The following is an 18,970-nucleotide window of genomic DNA, read 5'->3' as shown; positions in this document are numbered from 1 at the left end:
CCCGGAGGACTGGAAAAGGGCCAGCATGGTCCCTATTTTCAAGAAGGGGAGGAAGGAGGATCCAGGCAAGTACAGGCCAGTCAGCCTCACCTCCATCCTTGGTAAAGTCTTTGAAAAGATTATTAAGGCTCATATCTGTGAGAGCCCAGCAGGAGAAATTATGCTGAGGGGAAACCAGCACGGGTCTGTAGCAGGTAGATCATGCCTGACTAATCTAGTCTCTTTTTATGACCAGGTTGCAAAACACCTGGACGCAGGAGTAGGGGTTGATATCGTTTCTTTAGACTTCAGGAAGGCCTTTGATACGGTATCCCACCCCGTACTGGTGAACAAATTAAGAGGCTGTGACTTGGATGATTACACAGTCTGGTGGGTGGCAAATTGGCTAGAGGGTCGTACCCAGAGAGTGGTGGGGGATGGGTTGGTATCGACTTGGAAGGACGTGGGCAGTGGGGTCCTGCAGGGCGTGGTCCTTGGACCGATACTCTTCAGTGTCGTCATCCGTGACTTGGACGAGGAAGTAAAGTGTACAAAGCTGTGGGGAGAAGTGGACACACCGGAGGGCAGGGAACAACTAGAGGCAGACCTGGACAGGTTGGACAAGAGGGCAGAAAACAGTAGGATGCGATTTACGAAGGAGAAATGCAAAGTGCTGCATCTAGGGAGGAGAAATGTCCAGCACCTACTGCCTAGGAAATGACCTGCTCTGCAGCATGGAAGTGGAAAGGGATCTCGGAGTCCTGGTGGACTCCAAGATGAACACGAGTTGTCAGCGCGACGAAGACATCAGCAAAGCTAACAGCACTTTATCGTGCATCGGCAGCTGCACAGCAAATAGCACCCAGGAGGTGATACTTCCCTCTATCGGGCGCTGGTCAGGCCGCAGCTGGAGTCCTGCGTCCAGTTTTGGGCACCACACTTCAAGAGGGATGTGGACAACATGGAGAGGGTCTAGAGGAGGCCACTCGTATGGTTAGGGGCTTGCAGGCCGAGCCCTACGAGGAGAGATGAGGGCACCTGGACCTCTTCGGCCTCTGCAAGAGAAGGTTGAGAAGCGACCTTGTGGCTGCCTATAAATTCATCATGGGGGCACAGAAGGGAATTGGTGAGGATCTACTCAGCAAGGCGCCCCGGGGGTCACAAGAAGTAATGGCCATAAGCTAGCAGAGAGCAGATTTAGACTAGACATTAGGAGGAACTTCTTCACAGTTAGTGGCCAAGGTCTGGAACAGGCTCCCAAGGGAGGTGGGGCTCTCCCCCACCCTGGGGGTCTTCAAGAGGAGGTTGGATGGGCATCTGGCTGGGTCATCTGAGCCCAGCACTTTCCTGTCTATAGGGAGTCCCCTATCGAGGGGACTCGATGATCTATTGAGATCCCTTCTGATCCTAACATCTGTGAACCTATGCTATGGTAAAATAGTTTTTGCAGCTTCTGTAGCAACTTTTCTTAGTTATACCTACCCTCCTCCTACTGTGAGGTTCGGATAGGGCCCCAGAGAGTAGGCGAGGACCCTTTCACGGAGGTCTAAATACTTGGACTGTATTTGGGTGTGGAGAGCGACCCCACGCTTTCTTTCACAGTCCTCACCATCCATCAGTCAGTCCATCCACCCTCCCATCCATTTACCTTCATGTGCCTCCTCCATCTGTTCCCAAGCACTGCCAGCCCCAGCTGCACCACCAGGGCTGGCAGTGCAGCTCTCTCCTAGGTCCATCCATCCATCCATCTCTCCGTTCCTCCATCCGTCACTCCATCTGTCCAGCCATACCCAGGTACAGCCAAACACCTATTTCTTCCTTCATCCATCCTTCTTCTATTCATCCCTTCCCTAAGTCCGTCCATCCATCCATCCATCCATGTACCCACTCCATCCATCTGTCCTTCTTTCTTTCCCTCTGTCTCTCCACCCATGCCCAAGAACGGCCCTCCACCCACCCCATTCTCTCTCTGTCCTTCTGTCCGTTGTACCTGAAAGACAGTCGTCCATCCACCCGTCCATTTGTCAGTCCATCCTTCCATCTCTTTCTTCACATCCAAACCCAGCTATCCACACGTTTGCCCATCCACCACCCCCCTGTCGACCTGTTGCCCCCCCCAGCTCTGACACTCCACCCCGCCCCCTTCCCTCCAGCTGGGCGGTACCAGGGTGACGCGCGGCTGCAGCGGTGTTGCCGGGACGGGCTGACAGCAATGCCCATGCGGCGCTCGTGCGAGGACCGGGCTGCCCGCATCCCCAGCTCTGCCACCCGCTGCCGCAGCGCCTTCCTTGACTGCTGCAACCTTCGCCACCAAACTCCGGCGCCAGAATTGGCTGCGCCGCCCCCCCGGGCTGGCCCGCGGTAAGGCCCCTGGATACCTGGTCCTGGAGAATGGGGCGAGGGAGCCCGGACACCTGGGTTCACACCTCTGGGGAGAAGCTTGGACGCTTGGGTCCACACCGCTAGGGAGGCAGCCCGGACGCCTGGGGTCTCGCCCCAGGGAGGAGTTCAGGGGGCTCGGGTGTGAGGCGAGGGGCTGGGAGCCCGGACGTTGGGGTTCAATCCCTACCCTGCGGGGTGGGAGCAGGGGTCTGGGAGCCTGGGTTCTCTGGGAGGGGAGGGGGGCTGGGGTTTAGCTAGGAGGTGACAGTGGTCTAGCTCGGATTGGGGAGGACTGGGGGAGGGTCTTTCTCCCTCTGACCCTCCCTCCCTGCTCCAGCCCAGGCCATGGAGGACGAGGACGAGTTCTTTGACGATGACGCTCTGCAACCGCGGAGCGTCTTCCCTGAGAGCTGGCTCTGGACTACTGTCACTGTGGAGGGCACCAGCCGGTCAGAGACCACCCCTGCCTGATGCCCCCCCTGCCCCTCTCGCCACACTGACCCTTCCCCCACTCCTGTCTGTGTCCCTAGGCAGAGCTTCCTGGTGCCCGACTCCATCACCACGTGGGAGATCCAGGCTGTCAGCATGTCGCCCCGCACCGGTGAGTCCCCCAACTCCTGACCTGTGCTCCCTGCCCCGCCAGCCCTGCTGGTGCCCCTCACTCCTGACCCATAGCCACCTACTATCCCATCCCTGTCAGTGCCCCTCACTCTCAATCTGCAGCCCGCACCCCCTCCCCAGCCCGCTGGTGCCCTGGTCTGGGCGGTGCCCCTCACTCCCAAGCTGCAGCTCTCTGCTTCCCTCCTGGGCCTTTTGGTGCCCCTCGCTCCAGACCTGCAGGCTGCTGCTCTCTTGGCCTCCTATGCTTACCCCAGCTCCTCCACCCAGGTCTGTGCGTCTCGTCCCCGCTGCGTGTCCCAGTGACCCAGGTCTTCCACGTCTCCCTGCGGCTGCCCTACAGCGTGCGGCGCTTCGAGCAGCTGCAGATCACGCCCGTTCTCTACAACCATGGGCCTGAGCCCCTTGATGTGAGACCCCCCCACCAGCCCCTGTGGGATTCCCCAATACACCAAGTCCAGCAGGACCCCCCTGGACTCCTCCAGCACCCTCTGCTTAGGGTCCCTTGACATGAGACCCCTCCACCCTGGTCTACAGGCCCCCCTTCCCGATGTGATGTGGGGGTGCCCCAGGGTAGTGCCTGACCCCTGTCCCCTGCCCCTGCAGGTGCGGGTGCAGCTGGAGCTGGAAGAAGAGGTCTGTGCACCTGCAGGGGGGGGCCGGCAGCAGGTGCAGGTGCCAGGCCAGGGGGCGCTGGCTGTGCCCTTTGCCCTGGTGCCTTTGGGGGCAACTGACATCCCCATCACTGTCAGCGCCCGCGGGCAATTTGGTCTTGGCGACAGCATCACCCGCACCCTCCACGTTGAGGTGGGCCCTGCCCCTGCCCTGACCTCTTCCTCCTCACCCCGACTCCACCCTGATCTCTTCCTGATCCTGTGCCTCTGACCTCTCTGTCCTCTTCCAGATCCCCCCTTGTTTCCTGATTCTTGACCTTACCCTGATCCCTAAGATCCTTGCAACTCCCTCCCTGGCCTCTTCCTGACCTCTGGCCTAGAATCATCGCTGACTTCCTCTTGATCCTACCCTGATTTTTAAGCTTCTCCTGACCTCTGACCTTTTCCTGACCACACCATGAACTCTGACCTCTTCCTGGACCCCAGGGACTCTTGTGACTATCCTGACCTCTTCCTTACCCCTGTTCCTTAATCCCTGAACTCTTCTTGAATCCTCGACCCCACCTTGACTTTTTTCTAGCCCTTGATACCATCCTGACCTCTTCCTGGTCCTGCACTGACCCCTGACCCTTCCCTGATCCCTAAGCTTCCCATGGCACTCCTGATTCATGACCTTTCACTCTCCCCTTGGATCACTTCCTGCTCCCTGACACCCCTCCCTCTGCCTTTTCCCCCAACACTTTGTCCCTCTTCTCCCACTCTGGCCCTGGGCCTCCTTTGACCTGACTTTGACATTTACTCCTGACTCCCTCCCTGGCCCCTTCCCCCATGTCAGACCTGATCTTCTCCTCTTCCTCCTGCAGAGAGAAGGGGCCCCCTGCTTGGAGGAGAAGACCTACTTGCTGGATCCTACTGGTGGGAGATGCCCCCCAGGGGTATGGGGGTTGGGTAGGGTCTATGGGGATGCTGGCCAGCTTGGGGGGGGCGTTCTTTTAAGGACCCCTGAGATGGGACAGTGTCTTGGGGGTGCTGGGTGGGGGCAGGGATGTTGAATGGGGTTGGAGGTTTCGAGGATACTCGGGATGGGTCTCTGGGAGGAGCCTGGTCTGGTCTCTGACCACCCCCACCCCCTTTACGGTCTCCCCTAGACCAGCGCTTGCGCTCCCTAGAGATCCCGGGGCAGGTGCCCTCTAACGCGCTGCCTGATGGGGACTTCAGGATGAGCGTCCGTGTCACAGGTAGGGCTGTGTGTGCATCTGACCACGGCCCCATCCATCTGCGCGTCTGTCTGTGGTTTTGTCCATCTACATGGCTATCCATGGCTTGGCTGGGCCGTGTGTCTATCTGTAGTGCGCCTGGCCCTTCTGTCCCTCTGCTGGTACACGTGTCTGTCCGTAGTCTGGCAGGTCCGTGTGGCTGGCCACAGCCTGACTGGCTTGTATGTTGGTGGCCCTGTTTGTCCATGTCTCCATCTGGGGCTTGGCTGCTGTGTGTATTTTCACGTTGTATTGTGTGTTGGTCCGTGGTTCAGCCAGTCCACATGTCTGTCCATGACTCAGCCAGCCTGCGTGTCTGTGTGCTGGTCCATGTGTCCATCCGTGATCCAGCTGATGCATGTCTCTGTCCGCAATTCAATTGATTCATGTGTCTGTCCATGGCTCGGCCAGTCTGTGTCTGTCTGTTGGTCTGTGCATGCTGGTCTATGCGTCTGTGCATGGCCCAACCAGTCTGTGTGCCTGTCCATGGCTTGGCTAGTCCATTGTGTCTGTTGGCCTGTGCATTTGTCTATGGCCTGGCTGGTCTGTCTGTTTGCAGCCTGTTTATCCATGTGTCCATGGCTTGCCCTGTACTCATATCTATTTGTTGGTCCACATATTTGTCAATGGCTCTGCTGGTCTCTGTTCCTGTAGCCTGGCAGGACCATGTATCCATCCATGGCTCTGTACATCCATATGTCCATCAGTGGCTAGGCCAGTAGGCATGTCTGTCTGCTGGTCTGTGTGTTTGTCTGTGGTTCTGTTGATCCATCTGTCCACGTCCTGGCAGGTGCATGCATCTGTCCACAGCCTGGCTGGTCTGTATGTCTGTGACTCTGTCCATCCATATGTCTTTCTGTGGCTCAGCCAGTACTTGTGTCTGCCTGCTGGTCTTTCTTTCTCTCTGTGACCCGGCTCATCCACGTATCTGGGGCTTGGCTTTTCCTCCTGTCTGTTGTTCTGTGTATCTGTCTGTGGCTCTGCTGGCCCATTTTTTCCATGGCCTGCCTGATCTTTGTGTCTGTGGCTCTGTCCATCCATCTGTCTATGGCCCAGCTGGCCTGTGTGTTTGTCCATGGCTTGGCCAGTCCATGTGTCTGGCTGTGGCCTGGCTGGTGTATGACCCCTCTCCTCTTCCCCCTCTCCCTCCCCCCTGGTTGCAGTGGACGAGGCAGGGGAGCTGCTGGAGAGCATGCTGTCGCCCAAGGGGCTGTCGCAGCTTCTGCGGGTCCCACGTGGCTGCGCGGAGCAGACCATGGTCACCTTAGCACCGGGACTCTATGTCATGCGTTATCTGGATGAGACGGAGCAGTGGGATCAGCTCCTGCCTGAGCGCAAGGAGGAGGGGCTCCAGAACCTGCGCACTGGTGAGTGTGGGTGAGAGAGAGGCGGTGGGGCAGAGGGGCAAGGGGGCGGGCAAGTCCTGGGCAGCAGGGGGTGGGGACAGAGTGGGGCGGTGGGGGAGGGGGAGTGCGGCTGGGTGGTGGGTGGGTGTTACCTGGGAGGAGGGGCATCCCTTTCACATTGGCCTTGCATGCCCGCACATCTTCCCAGGTGTCCCTGCTACCACTTTAGGGGGCACCCATGCATGTACACGGGCACGACACCTTGCACATGCATACTTCAGGCTTGCACACTTGGGGGAATTGTGCATGCAGGCAGCTTGCAGATGTTCCTGGGGCTTTACCACATGTGTAGCTTATACACACTTGCCTGGTGCTTGCACACACATATGGCTTGTATATGTGTGGCTGGGGCTGACATATGTGCAGCTGGCACATGCATGCCTGGGGCTTGCAAACACCTGCAGCTTGCACACATGTGCCTTTGCACAGCCCTGGCTAGCATAAACCTCACACCCTTTCCTCATGGGCACCCCTGGGTTGGGGTGGGGGCCATGGAAGAGTGGTCTGTGCCCTACTCTGACCCTCCCCCTCTGCCTCCCCACAGGCTATGAGCGGATCCTGACCTTCCGGAAAGAGGATGGTTCTTACGGGGCCTGGCTGGAAAAGCCCAGCAGCACCTGGTGAGGTGTCCCAGTGAGGGGACAGATACCTGGGTTCACTGCGGGGAGCCCATGGGGCTGGAGGGGGCACAGCAGGGGCCTAAGGAGGTGGGGCAGGGGGTACAAGCAGAGGGAGAGTGGGTTGGGGAAAGTTTGGGGGTGCTCCCTGCCCCCCAACACTCTGTCCTCCCCACCAGGCTGACGGCATTTGTGGTGCGGGTGCTGGTGCTGAGCCGGCAGTACCAAGCTGTGGATGAGGCTGGGCTGCGTGTCTCTGTGCGTTGGCTTCTATTGCACCAGCAGCCTGATGGCTCTTTCCATGACCCCCATCCTGTCATGAACCGCGAGATGCAAGTAAGGCCTCCCTGCCCACTTCCCACCCCTGCCTCCTCTCTTCTATATGCTCCTAGTTGCCTCACCTACTATATTTCCTCACCTATCACAGCTTCCCCTGCACCCCACCAAAGGTGGGCTTCTGGAAACTGACCCGGCAGCTTGGCTCAGGTAGCAGCACCAGCGGTGGCCTGCAGCTGGGGGGGTTAAACAGGGAAGCCAGTGGTCTGTTCCTGACCCCCATGCCTCTGAGCCCACCCTCCACACCTTGAGGTCACTAACCCATGAACATTTTTTTTAAACTGATAATCTGCAAACTACTTTACTGACAAAGAAGGACTATGTTACAGTCGCCCGAGGATGTAGGGGGGCAGTCAGGAGGGCCAAGGCAGAGATGGAGATAGGACTAGCTTCCCGGATTAAGGACAATAAGAAGTCCTTCTTCAAATACATAGGGGGTAAAAAGAGGGTCCCGGGTAATGTGGGGCCCCTGCAGGACACGATGGGCAACTTAGTCGTCACGCCAGATGACAAAGCTAACATATTTAACGATTTGTTTGCCTCTGTCTTCCTAAGTAGGGACCAGTTCAGCCACCTCCCTGCTGGGCCCCCCTCAGGCCCCGGGAGAGACACGCCTGGGCCAGGGGTTAGCGAGGAGTTAGTTAGGGTACTTCTGGAGAGGCTGGACGTGTTCAAGTCCGCTGGTCCGGACGATCTTCACCCTAGGGTTCTACAGGAACTGGCCGAGGTCATTGCGGGACCCCTGGCGCGGCTCTATGAGCACTCGTGGTGCTCTGGTGAGGTGCCGGAGGACTGGAAGAGGGCCAATGTGGTCCCTATCTTCAAAAAGGGAATAAAAGAGGACCCGGGAAATTACAGGCCAGTTAGTCTTACCTCAATCCCGGGTAAGCTCTTTGAAAAAATTCTCCTGGCACACATCCAGGAGGGCCTTGCGGGGGAATGCATGCTCAGGGGCAACCAACATGGGTTCATCAGTGGCAGGTCTTGTCAGACCAACCTGGTGGCCTTTTACGATCAGGTCACCAAATCATTAGACGCAGGGGTTGCTGTGGATGTAGTCTTTCTGGACTTCCGGAAGGCTTTCGACACTGTCTCTCACCCTGTCCTCATCAAAAAGCTGGGAGACTGTGGTGTCGATGCCCACACAGTCAAATGGGTCGCCAACTGGTTGGAGGGCCGCACCCAGAGGGTGGTAGTGGATGGGTTCTTCTCGACCTGGAAGGACGTGGGCAGTGGGGTTCCGCAGGGCTCGGTCCTCGGGCCCGCACTGTTCAACATCTTCATCAGTGACTTGGATGAGGGGGTAGAAAGCATCCTGTTCAAGTTTGCTGATGACACTAAGATGTGGGGGGATGTGGGTGCACTAGAAGGGTGCAATAGGCTACAAGCTGACCTTGACAGGTTGCAACGGTGGGCGGATGAGAATAGGATGGGGTTTAACACTGATAAGTTCAAGGTGTTGCACATGGGGAGGAAGAACCGGCACCACACTTACAGGTTGGGGAACTCCCCTCTTGCCAGCACGGAGACGGAAAAGGATCTTGGGGTCGTCATTGACTCCACGATGAACATGGGCCGGCAGTGTGGCGAGGCAGTCAAGAAGGCCAACCGTACCCTGTCATGCATCCACAGATGCATCTCGAGCAGGTCCAGGGAGGTGATCCTCCCCCTCTGTGCAGCACTGGTCAGGCCTCAGCTGGAGTACTGCGTCCAGTTCTGGGCGCCACACTTCAAGAGGGACGTGGACGATATGGAAAGAGTTCAGAGGAGGGCCACTCGTATGATCAGGGGTCAGCAGGGCAGGCCTTATGAGGAGAGGCTACGGGACCTGAACCTGTTTAGCCTCCACAAGAGAAGGTTAAGGGGGGACCTTGTGGCCTGCTACAAACTGGTCAGGGGGAATCAGCAGGTATTGGGGGAGTCCCTGTTCCCCCGTGCGCTGCCAGGAGTGACCAGGAATAATGGTCACAAGCTGGCGGAGGGTAAGTTTAGATTAGATATTAGGAGGCGCTACTTCACAGTCAGGGCGGCTAGGGCCTGGAACCGGCTTCCAGGGGAAGTGGTGCAGGCTCCTAGCCTGGGGATTTTTAAAAGGAAGTTAGATGAGCACCTTGCCGGGGTCATCTGACCCCGGTGCTCTTTCCTGCCAAGGCAGGGGGTCGGACTAGATGATCTACCTAGGTCCCTTCTGACTCTAGCTACTATGAAACTATGAAACTTCTTTACTCACAGACATTTTTTATTTATAAACTTTTTATTTGCAACTTTTTTCTGACAGACTTCTTTACCGACAATTGATTCTGAAAAACTTTTTTACTGACAGACTTTTTTATTGATAAACCTGTATATATTAACAATACAATTATTTTTGCGATCCAACTTTTTTCCTGACAATTTTTTCCTGACAGTTGATTCTGACTTTTTTTTTACTGATGGATCTTTTTTACTGATACACTTTTTCTTGACAAACAATTTTTTAAACTAAAAATCTCTTTACTGACAATTTTTTCTGAGAGACTTCATGACTGACAGATATTTTTACTAACATTTTTTACTGATATACTTTACTGGCAGACAAACTTTTTTTATTGACAAACTTCTTTATTTCTTTCCTTCCAAAATTCTTTACTGGCAAGCCTTTTCTGAGAGTTTTTACAGATGAACTTTTAACAGGCTTTTTTTTTTTTTAAGCTGACAAGACTAGCAGTAGGCATCACTACAGAAAGGATGTGGACAAATTGGAGAGAGTCTAGCAGAGGGCAGTGAAAATGGTTCAGGGTCTGGGACACATGACCTGTGAGGGGAGGCTGAGGGAACTGGGCTTATCGAGTCTGGGGAAGAGAGGACTGAGGAGGGTTTAATAGCAGCCTTCAACTGTGGTGCAGGGAGGGGGGCAAATCGAGGCCCCCATGGTAAGGGAGGGAGTGGGGAAGTGGCATGGGTAAATAGGGCCCTAGGGCATGTTGTGGGATGGTTGCAGCTCTGGGCGGCTCATGCAGTGGCATGGGGGAGTGGCTTCCACCACTGCACACACCCCAAGGGAGGCACGGGGTGTCCTCCATGCACACAGCCTCCTCTTGCACATCTCATGATCTGGGCATCACCCCCCACTCCTCTTGGTGCATCATGTGCTCTGAGGTGGGTATGGACAGCTCTGCCCACACCCCCACAGGCACTGACCCCCCTTCTCCCCACAGGGTGGTGTTGGGGGGCCACAGGCCACGGTGTCACTTACAGCCTTTGTGGCAGTGGCCCTGCAGCAGGCGTTGGTGCTGTATGCAGCCCAGGAGTCCAACGACGAGCTAGAGGCTGTCCGGGTGGCGGAGCTGCGCCAAGTGGTATGGATGGAAAGGGTGGGGGAGGGGGCGATGGAGATAGGGTGGGGGGATATTGAGTTAGGGGTTTAAAAGAGGGTATGGGGCTGGGTGGGGGAGGGGATGGTGTCATGGGCAGTTATGGGAGTACTGAGAGGGATAGGGGCAAGGGAAGAATGGAGAAAAGGGTGGGAGGGGGTCAGGCTGGGGAGGGGCCACCCTAGAGAGGAGTGGAGCTAGGGTGAATGGTGGAGCTAGGTAAGGAGGCTTCATGAAGGGGATGGGGCTGAGTTGGGGGCTGGAGGAGAGGGGTGGGACTTGGGTTAGGGGCAGTTATAGGGGTGGAGGGATGGAGCAAGGTGGGGGAGGGCAGATGGAGCTGGGAGTGGGGCTGGGGGAGGGTGCCAATGGGGGTGGATGGGGACAGGTGAGAAAGGACAGGAGGGCAGTTGTTGGCTGGGGCCTTGATGGGGTATGGGATGGGGGCAGTGGCCAGGCTTGGGAGGGAGAGGGGCGACCAGAGGCAGGCTCCACCCACCTGACTGCCCCTCCCCGCCCACAGCGGGAGAGCCTGGCCCTGGCCTGCCGCTACCTGGCTGGAGCAGGGGCGACGCTGAGCCCCTATCCAGCCGCCATCACGGCCTACGCTCTCTCGCTGGCCTCCAGTGACCGCGATACCATTGCTGCTGCTGACCGCCGCCTCCATGACCTTGCCACCACCTCGCCGGGTGCGTGAGTCCCTGGCCCCTGTGTGCCGTGTGGGGGGAGAGCTCCAGCTGCAGGGGATGCCCCACAGTCTGTATTTCCTGGTATACAACATGTGTCCCGTTCCCCCCCTCCCCCCCCGAACCAAACCTAGTGCAAGGAAATTGGCCTGCATGTTACATGCAGGGAAATACAGTAAGACCCATACCCACACCTTGGCCGGGAGTGTGGGGAGAGCTCCACCAGTTGGGGTGCAATACAGTAGCAGCTCCTGGGAGGCCCCCTACTGGTGTTGGAAGGTGTTGCAGGCCCAGGGAAGCCCCCTAGCGGTGCAGCGGTTGCTGTAGCTAATATCTGGAGAGCCCCGTAGCGGCCCTAGGGGGTACTGCAGCTGGCTGCAGCCTGACAAGTTTGGCTCCCATAGATGGGGCAGAGATATTCTGGGAGGCACAGCTGCAGGGTGAGCCCAAGGGGACCTCGGCCACAGCGGTGTCAGTGGAGGCCACGGCCTACGCGCTGCTGCATCTGCTGCTGCAGAACAACCTGATGACTGCTGTGAAGGTTGTGCGCTGGCTCACGGAGCAGAGGAACTATGGCGGCGGCTTCAAATCTACCCAGGTGCTGTCTGGGCTCTGGCGTCCCCTCTGTAGGCTGGGGCATGGGTCTGCTGGCAGTGGACCAGGGGGACCAGGGGGAGCTGGAAGCCTGGACACCTGGTTTTCTGAGTGGTGAGGGGCTGACAACCTGGATGCCTGAATTCTCTGGGAGTGGGTATAGTCTGGGAGCCCAGATATCTGTGTTCTCTGGGAGGGGAGTGGAGGCTGGGAGCCCGTATACCTGGGTCACCCACAGGACACAGTGGTGGCACTAGACGCCCTGTCCCAGTACTGGATCAGCACCTACAGCCAGGAGGGCGATGCACTGGATGTTACCATCACCACCCCTGGCCGTGCCGGTGGCAAGAGGATCTTGCTTGACCGTACTCAGAACCAAATCCAGGAGGAGCTGAAGGTGAGTGTGGCTGGAGCTTGGCCAGAGCTGAACCCCCAAGAAACCCCCATGGGGTTGATCCCTCAGTTTGACGCTCTCTCCCTCCCCCCAGCTCCCCCTCGGCTCCAACATCCATGTGAAGTTGGAAGGCAAAGGCAAAGGCACCCTGACTGTGAGTCCCGCCTGGATGCCTGGGTTCTTTGGGAGGGCCGGCGGGTGGCCCTTCAGGATTTACAGGCATCCAGGTGGGGAACCTGGATGCCTGCGTTCTCTGCAAGTGGGGGGAGGTGGTGGTGATGGGGGAGCTGGGAGCCTGGATGCCCGGGTTCCTTGGGAAGGGAGTGTGTGTGCGTGTGGGGCATACGAGCGGGGGGGTTGAGAGCCCGGACACGTAGGTTCTCTCCCCGCTTTGGGTGGAGAGTGGGGGTTGGGGGGTGAGCGCATGGAGGCCTGGGAGCCTGGATTCTCTCCCTACTCTGGACAGGAGTGGGGCATGGTGGGGTAGCTCGGAGGGGACCTGGGGGCCCCGGACATGTGGGTTCTCTTCCCCTACTCCCGCCCCAGGTGCTAAAGCAGTACAGCGTCCTGGACCTGCGGAACACGTCGTGCCAGAGCCTGGAGCTGGACGTCACCGTGACCGGTGCCATCGACTACGTGGGTGCGTCCCCATCGGTGCCCCAGGGAGGAGGGGAGGCTAACGGGGTGTAGTGGCTTCCAGGGTGGCTCTATCCCCACATACCATGTCACACCACCGAGGCCCTGCCTCCTTAAGTACCTCAAGCCTGGGGGGTGGGGACTGCTCAGCCATATCATCAGGATTGGCCACATCCCTTTGGTCAAGGTGGGAGGGGCTTTGAGGATGGCTCCACCCTCTGTGATGTTATGACATGCCTTTTAAAGGGAAATGAGCCTTTTTTTGTCCATATTACACCCCCCTCCCCCCCATTCGCAAGCTGTGGGAGGCTCCACCCTCACCCCTGCTGCTATGACATCATCTCTTTTCCGCCACGCCTTTAAAGGGACAGATTCCTCCCAGGTTTCTTTGGAGGGGAGTTGGCTGATGTCACGGTATCTCTCCCCACCTCAACAGAGATGGAGGACTATGAGTATGACTACGTGGATGAAGCTCCGGCGGCTGATGCGCCCCTCCACCCCATCCACTGGTTTGATGCCCGGCGCCGGCGCCGGAGAGACGCAGCCGACCCCAGCCAGAAGGAGAAGGAGGTTCACTACACGATCTGCATCCAGTGAGGCCCCTCTGCTGTGGGGGTGGGGGCAGGCTTCTGCCTTGGGGATGGGTCTTCCCACTCTGCATGTGCTCCAGGGGCGGGACTTCCTGATTTAACCCTTGGAGACTGGACTTCCTGCTTTGTACATGCTTCAAGGGGTGGAACTTCATTTCTCTCCACCCATCCCTAGTGGAACTTCCTGCTTTACACTGCTTCAGGGGGTGGGACTTCCTGCTTCCTGCCTGACTTGGACACAGGATTTCTAATGGGAAGTGGGACTTCCTGTTGTGCACATGCTTTGGGGGTGGGTCTTCCTGCTATTATCTCACCCCATTGGCAGATGCAACTTCCAGCCACAGTCCCCTTATTACTTCCATGGTCTGTGCCATGGGGTGGGGGGGAACTTCCTGTTACTTCTTTGATTTATTGGGGAGGAGGTGGGACTTCCTGGCATGTTCTCACTTTTTGCCCCTGGGCCCGACACTGCAGGAGGAAGCCAGGGGCCCCAATCTCGGGCATGGCCATTGCCGACATCACACTGCTCAGTGGTTTCCAGCCCCACACAGCTGATCTGGACAAGGTCAGGGGGCCTGATCCTGCCTTGTCCCCACCCCCCTACACTCCCCATTTTTCTCCTTATGTGGGGGAAGGGAAGGTTCTTCCTTTCCTCTGTGGATCATCCATCTCTCTGTCCATCCCACAGCTGAAAGACCTGGTTGACCGCTATATCAGCCACTATGAGGTGCAGGGGCAGCGGCTTCTGCTCTACTTTGAGACGGTGAGTGGGGAGGGCCAGCAGAGGTTGGAGTTCTTGAGGAGCAAAGGGGCTGGGGAGCCCCAGGGACATGGGGAAAGCATTGAGGCGGTCCGAGTGAGCACAGAAATATTCTGGGGGAGGTGTGTCTGTCTGTCTGTAGCGTGCCCTGCCCCCACCAAAAGCGTGACATGAAGGAGCTGCAGAGCTTTCCCTGGTTTCATAACTGCCTTTGAGGCTGGATCTCCATTTTCGTGGCTTGTCTTTGGGTGGTTAATGGCTTGAACAAACTGCAACATATCACCAGATTATAGCCTTAAGCATGAGTTAAATGTAGCGTTTGCATGTGCCCTGGACACTTGGGTCTTCTGGCAGTGGGCGTGGGCTTCCTTGGACACCTGGGTCCTTTGGCAGTAGGTGGGAGCATCCCTTTACACCTGGGTTTTTTGGTGGGCGTGTGTTTTGGGGGGCCTCCCTGTCCATCATGAAGCCATTGCCTGAACCCTGTGTTCACCCTCCCCTTCCAGGTGCCTGAGGCCCGAGACTGCGTGGGGTTCTGGGCAAAGCAGATGGTGCCCGTGGGGCTGCTCCAGCCTGTGGCTGCCACCCTATATGACTTCTATGAGCCAGGTGGGGGCTGTGGTGGGGCAGGGGTGGAGAGGGGAAGGGGGACAGGCAGTTGGGGTGTGGGAGAACTTGGATAGTGGGCAGGCTGGGGGTGGGGGGGTTGGGGGAAGCTGGATGGGAGAGGGGCTGCCCCAGAGACCATCCCAGGCCCCCACTTTTTGCCCCCAGGCCGGCAGTGCAGCGTGTTCTACAATGCCCCCAGCAGGAGCAAGTTTGTCTCAGCCCTCTGCTCCAATGATGTCTGCCAGTGTGCCGAAGGTGAGGGGACCCAGGTATCTGGATTGCCAGCACCCCAATTTCCTCCTTTAATTGCCCCAGTCCCTAGTTCCCTCTCACAACAGAGAGAGAACCCATGTGGGCTCCCTGCTGTAACTCACCAACCCTCATTCCCCTCCTGCAGAAGGGAGAGAACCCAGGTGTCCCAACTCCCCCCTACTCTAACCCCACCAGCCCTAACTCCTGCCAGGGTGGGAAGAGAACGCAGGTGTCCTGATTCTTTTTTCCTCCTCCCCACCAGGTGCCTGCCCCCGGAAGAAGCGGACGCTGGATGATGAGGTGACAGAGGCTGAACGTATGGAGTTCGCCTGCTACAGCCCCCGGGTACAGTATGGTGAGCTGGGACACCCACAGGAGCAAAGGAGGGGCAGGTGGAGGCCTGGAGGGGACACCCTGACCTCTACCCCCACCCCTCCCACACCAGGACAGCACATAGGACCTTCTCCCCATGCTTTCTTTGTCCCTTCCACCTCCCAGGGTCAGCAGTCCAAGATGTTGTCTTTTTTTACTGAAAACTATTGAAATTTTTACTGACAGATGCATTTTTTTTACTGACACTACAGTGGTTTTATGCCTGCTGCTTCCACTCCAGGGGTCCCAGGTCCCCTGTAAATCCTCAAATCCTCTACTGTAACCCCCCCAGTTCATAATTCAGTTTGCCCCCATCCTGGCATGGCCCATTTTTGACTGTCCCCCTCCTCTCTGTCTTGCTTGCTAGGGGAGGCTGGATCAGCTCTGATAGGCAGGCAGTGGTGGAACATGGCTGGGGAGATTGGAAACCATTCTTTGGAGCTGTCCATTTATAGCCCATGCCTTGCACCTTGCCCCCAAAGCCCAGCTCCTCCCCTACCCCATACTGCCTGATTTGCCCCTTCCCCAAATCCCTGTGGGGAGCCAGTGGGAAGGATGTTTGTGGGGAGGGTGGTGGTGGGGCTTGAGAGAAACAGGGGTAGCCCCAGCCCTGACACCCCCCGCCCCCCCAGGGTACGAGGTGAAGGTGCTGAGGGAGGAAGACCAGAGCGGCTTCCGGGCCTATGAGACACAGGTGCTGGAACCGCTGCAGTTCAGTGAGTGTGGGGCAAGGGGAGGACCCCAAGGTGAGGGATTGAGAGGGGTGACTCCATGGGGTGTCTAGGGTGGGGAACTCTGCAGGGGTGGGGGCAGGAGTGGGATGACTCCAGGGGCTTGGGGGGGCCTGTAGGGGGTGGGGGTAGAAGCAGAGTGACCCTGGGGGGGATTGTGGGGCTGGGGGAGAGGGGTAAGTGACCCTAAGGGGGGTTGGGGAATCCTGGGAGGCTGTGACCACAAACTGGAGGGTCAGGGGAGGGTTGGGGATGATTGAGGGAGGAGCTGGGGGTGCCCCTGCCTGATGCGCCCTCCCCTGCAGCGGGTGACGTAGGGGTGAATGGGGGTCAGTGGCGCTGGTTCCTGGTCCGTGCCTCCTGCCGCCTGCGCCTAGCGTCCCACCACCGCTACCTGCTTATGGGACAAGATGGGGAGACCCGTGACACCCAGGGCTGGTGAGTGCAGGGGGGCTGGGGCTTTGGTGAGGTGGAGGGGGCTTGGTGGGGCATACCAAGGGGCTCCTGCACCTCTGTGACCCCCTTGTGATCTCCCATGACCCTTATGAACCCATTGAGACCTCTGTGAGCCCCTTGATCTCTCCATGACCTTTTTCTGACCCCGATGACTGCTCTGTGACCTCATGACCCTCCCCTTGCTGTGGGGTGTTGCAGGGGTGCATCTGGGGTTGTGGGAGGCATTTAGCAAGGATATGGGGCTAGGCAGAATGTGCCCAGGGTCCTCCCCCCATATCCCCTTTCCTCTTTTGTTAACCTCTGTGACCCTTCCCAGGCTGTGAGATTTTGGAGGGGGGTGGGGGTTCACTGGGGGGTGCTGGTGGGGTATGCTAAGGGTCTCTTCCCCTCTGTGGCTCCCATGACTCCTCTGTGACCCTCATGACCTCTCTGTGAGCCTTCCATGACCCTCCTTACTAGGCTGGGGGTGTCTTGGCAGGGTGGGCTGTGGGTCATGTGTTGCCCACGACCCCTGTGACTCTTTTCAGCTCACGGGCCTGGAGGTTTGGGGGTCTGGGGAGTGGGGTGTTTGGTAGGACATGTTGAGGGTCTCCTACCTTCTGTGACCTGCCCCCAGGCCGCGGTATCTGTTGGAGGAGGGGTCGTGGGTGGAGGAGCTGCCAGACGCTCGGCGCTGCGAGGCCACGGCCCATCGCAGCCTCTGCGCCCAGCTCCGCACCTTCCAGGACACCTACAGCCAAAATGGCTGCAAGGTCTGAGCCCCGCAGGATCGGGACTGGTTTGGGACTCATCGGTGCCTGGATTGGAACCACCTGTGCCCCGCAGATCGGGGCTACTGGATACCCCGGCTCGAGCTGGGGTCCAGCCCCCGTGCCTCCCCCCCATAATAAACTTAGCTCCTTGCCCCAGATCTTGTGTCCTGGCTTGGTTTGGGGGTCCCCTCAAGGGGCTGCTGGGAAGGGGATGAGGGAGGCAGAAGTTGTGGGGGTGCTGCAGTGGTGGGGGGGTCTATCTGCCCCAACTGACCCCCCCCACCTCCTTGAGTCTGCTGGCCCGTGGGGACAATGGCATGTGCGTGGATGGGTCTCGGGTGTCTATGCCGGGGGTATTTTGGGGGTGAGGGGCCCTATAAGACAAAAATCTGGAGGAGGCTACAGGCAGTGTCTTCTGATTGGCTACATCGGTCAGGTAATAAGAGCATTGCTTTTGATTGGCTGTCTGGATCGAACATACACCAATGAGGAGGGGGTTTCTGATTGGCGCCAGAGTAGGTCAGCCAATAATGAAGTGGTTTGTAGTGGGCTGTTGGGGTTGGCCACCCAATAAGTGGGTTGTTTCTGATTGGCTGTCAGGGTCTGCCACAGGCCAGTACAGGGTGGTTGCTGATTGGCCGCTGTGGAATGTCCCTCCAGTATAGGGGTTATTTCTGACTGGCTGTATGGATAGGTCACCCAGTAAGGAGGTGGTTTCTGATTGGCTGTCAGGGTAGGTGATCTAATAAGGGCATTATTTCTTATGGGCTGTTGGGAGAGGTCATACACCACTACTGTTTCTGATTGGCTGCTAGCAGAAGTCATGACCCTCCCTTCTGTGAAATGTTAGTGGGGGAAAGGCTGGCATGTGTTTCGGGGGGCTAGTTTGGGATTGGCTGTCCCAATAGGTCATGCCCCCAGCAGGGGAGGTCAGAGGTCATGGCCTCTATTTATTAAAGGGGGCAAAACCTGGGGGCCCCTTGCTTGGTCTGCTTTTAATAAACACCCCAGGACCTCAGCCCCCATTGGTCATTTCTGGGCCCTGGGGGTGAGGCTGAGGGAAGGGGCGGGGCCTGGCTGGATCTCCTGCAGTGCCCCTGGGGTGGGGGTGGGGGGCTGGAAAAGTGAGTTGGCTGGTCAAGGGCAAAGGGGCGGGACCTAAGCCGGGTTGACCCCCTCCCCTGCCAAGGAGGGTCCAGTGTCTGTGGGCGATGGGACAGGGCCTCCACACCTATCTCCGCCCCCTCGGAGGGTGGTGGGCGGAGATCCTTCCTGGAGCCAGGCATGATGTCACCCCTCGGGGCCCTTCATGCCACCACGAAGGGGGGAGGGAGGGTGGCTGCTGGGCGAGGGGTCACTGGTGGGAGGAATGATGTCACTGGTGGTGAGGGTTAGGAGTGTGACGTCAGAGGGCGGCAATGCACCTGCTCCAGTGTCCCGGGGCGATGATGTCACAGCGCCTGGTGCAGCGATGGGGGGAGCCCCAGCCCTGTGGGACGGGGGGCCACACTGAAGCGGCGCCCCCCCCCCCCGTAGAGCAGGAGCTGGAGGAGGGGCAGGGGCGTGTCCCTGGCGGT

At 58.1% G+C, this 18,970-nt stretch overlaps 1 protein-coding gene across 1 annotated transcript in view; it reads left to right on the top strand.

The window, feature by feature from the left end:
* The window catches only part of LOC149852864 (complement C4-like), a 40,771-nt gene extending 22,007 nt beyond the window's left edge, over window positions 1-18,764 (top strand). Inside the window, exons 17-42 of the mRNA XM_090028433.1 lie at window positions 2,133-2,340; window positions 2,480-2,502; window positions 2,699-2,810; window positions 2,892-2,962; window positions 3,250-3,389; window positions 3,586-3,786; window positions 4,457-4,508; window positions 4,742-4,831; window positions 6,013-6,216; window positions 6,800-6,875; window positions 7,052-7,208; window positions 10,406-10,546; window positions 11,085-11,250; window positions 11,652-11,845; window positions 12,080-12,238; window positions 12,330-12,389; window positions 12,782-12,875; window positions 13,308-13,464; window positions 13,936-14,026; window positions 14,150-14,224; window positions 14,728-14,830; window positions 14,996-15,085; window positions 15,345-15,437; window positions 16,087-16,170; window positions 16,491-16,623; window positions 17,258-18,764. Of these exons, the coding sequence (XP_089884559.1) occupies window positions 2,133-2,340; window positions 2,480-2,502; window positions 2,699-2,810; window positions 2,892-2,962; window positions 3,250-3,389; window positions 3,586-3,786; window positions 4,457-4,508; window positions 4,742-4,831; window positions 6,013-6,216; window positions 6,800-6,875; window positions 7,052-7,208; window positions 10,406-10,546; window positions 11,085-11,250; window positions 11,652-11,845; window positions 12,080-12,238; window positions 12,330-12,389; window positions 12,782-12,875; window positions 13,308-13,464; window positions 13,936-14,026; window positions 14,150-14,224; window positions 14,728-14,830; window positions 14,996-15,085; window positions 15,345-15,437; window positions 16,087-16,170; window positions 16,491-16,623; window positions 17,258-17,399 (3,116 nt within the window). The 3' untranslated portion in view covers window positions 17,400-18,764. The remainder of the gene's footprint in view (window positions 1-2,132; window positions 2,341-2,479; window positions 2,503-2,698; window positions 2,811-2,891; window positions 2,963-3,249; window positions 3,390-3,585; window positions 3,787-4,456; window positions 4,509-4,741; window positions 4,832-6,012; window positions 6,217-6,799; window positions 6,876-7,051; window positions 7,209-10,405; window positions 10,547-11,084; window positions 11,251-11,651; window positions 11,846-12,079; window positions 12,239-12,329; window positions 12,390-12,781; window positions 12,876-13,307; window positions 13,465-13,935; window positions 14,027-14,149; window positions 14,225-14,727; window positions 14,831-14,995; window positions 15,086-15,344; window positions 15,438-16,086; window positions 16,171-16,490; window positions 16,624-17,257) is intronic.
* The last annotated feature ends 206 nt before the right edge of the window (window positions 18,765-18,970 follow it).

Source organism: Crocodylus siamensis, chromosome 15 (assembly GCF_052110815.1).
Source record: "Crocodylus siamensis isolate JL-2025a chromosome 15, ASM5211081v1, whole genome shotgun sequence".
NCBI classification, from domain to species: domain Eukaryota; kingdom Metazoa; phylum Chordata; order Crocodylia; family Crocodylidae; genus Crocodylus; species Crocodylus siamensis.
This window is presented reverse-complemented; position numbering and strand designations above follow the sequence as displayed.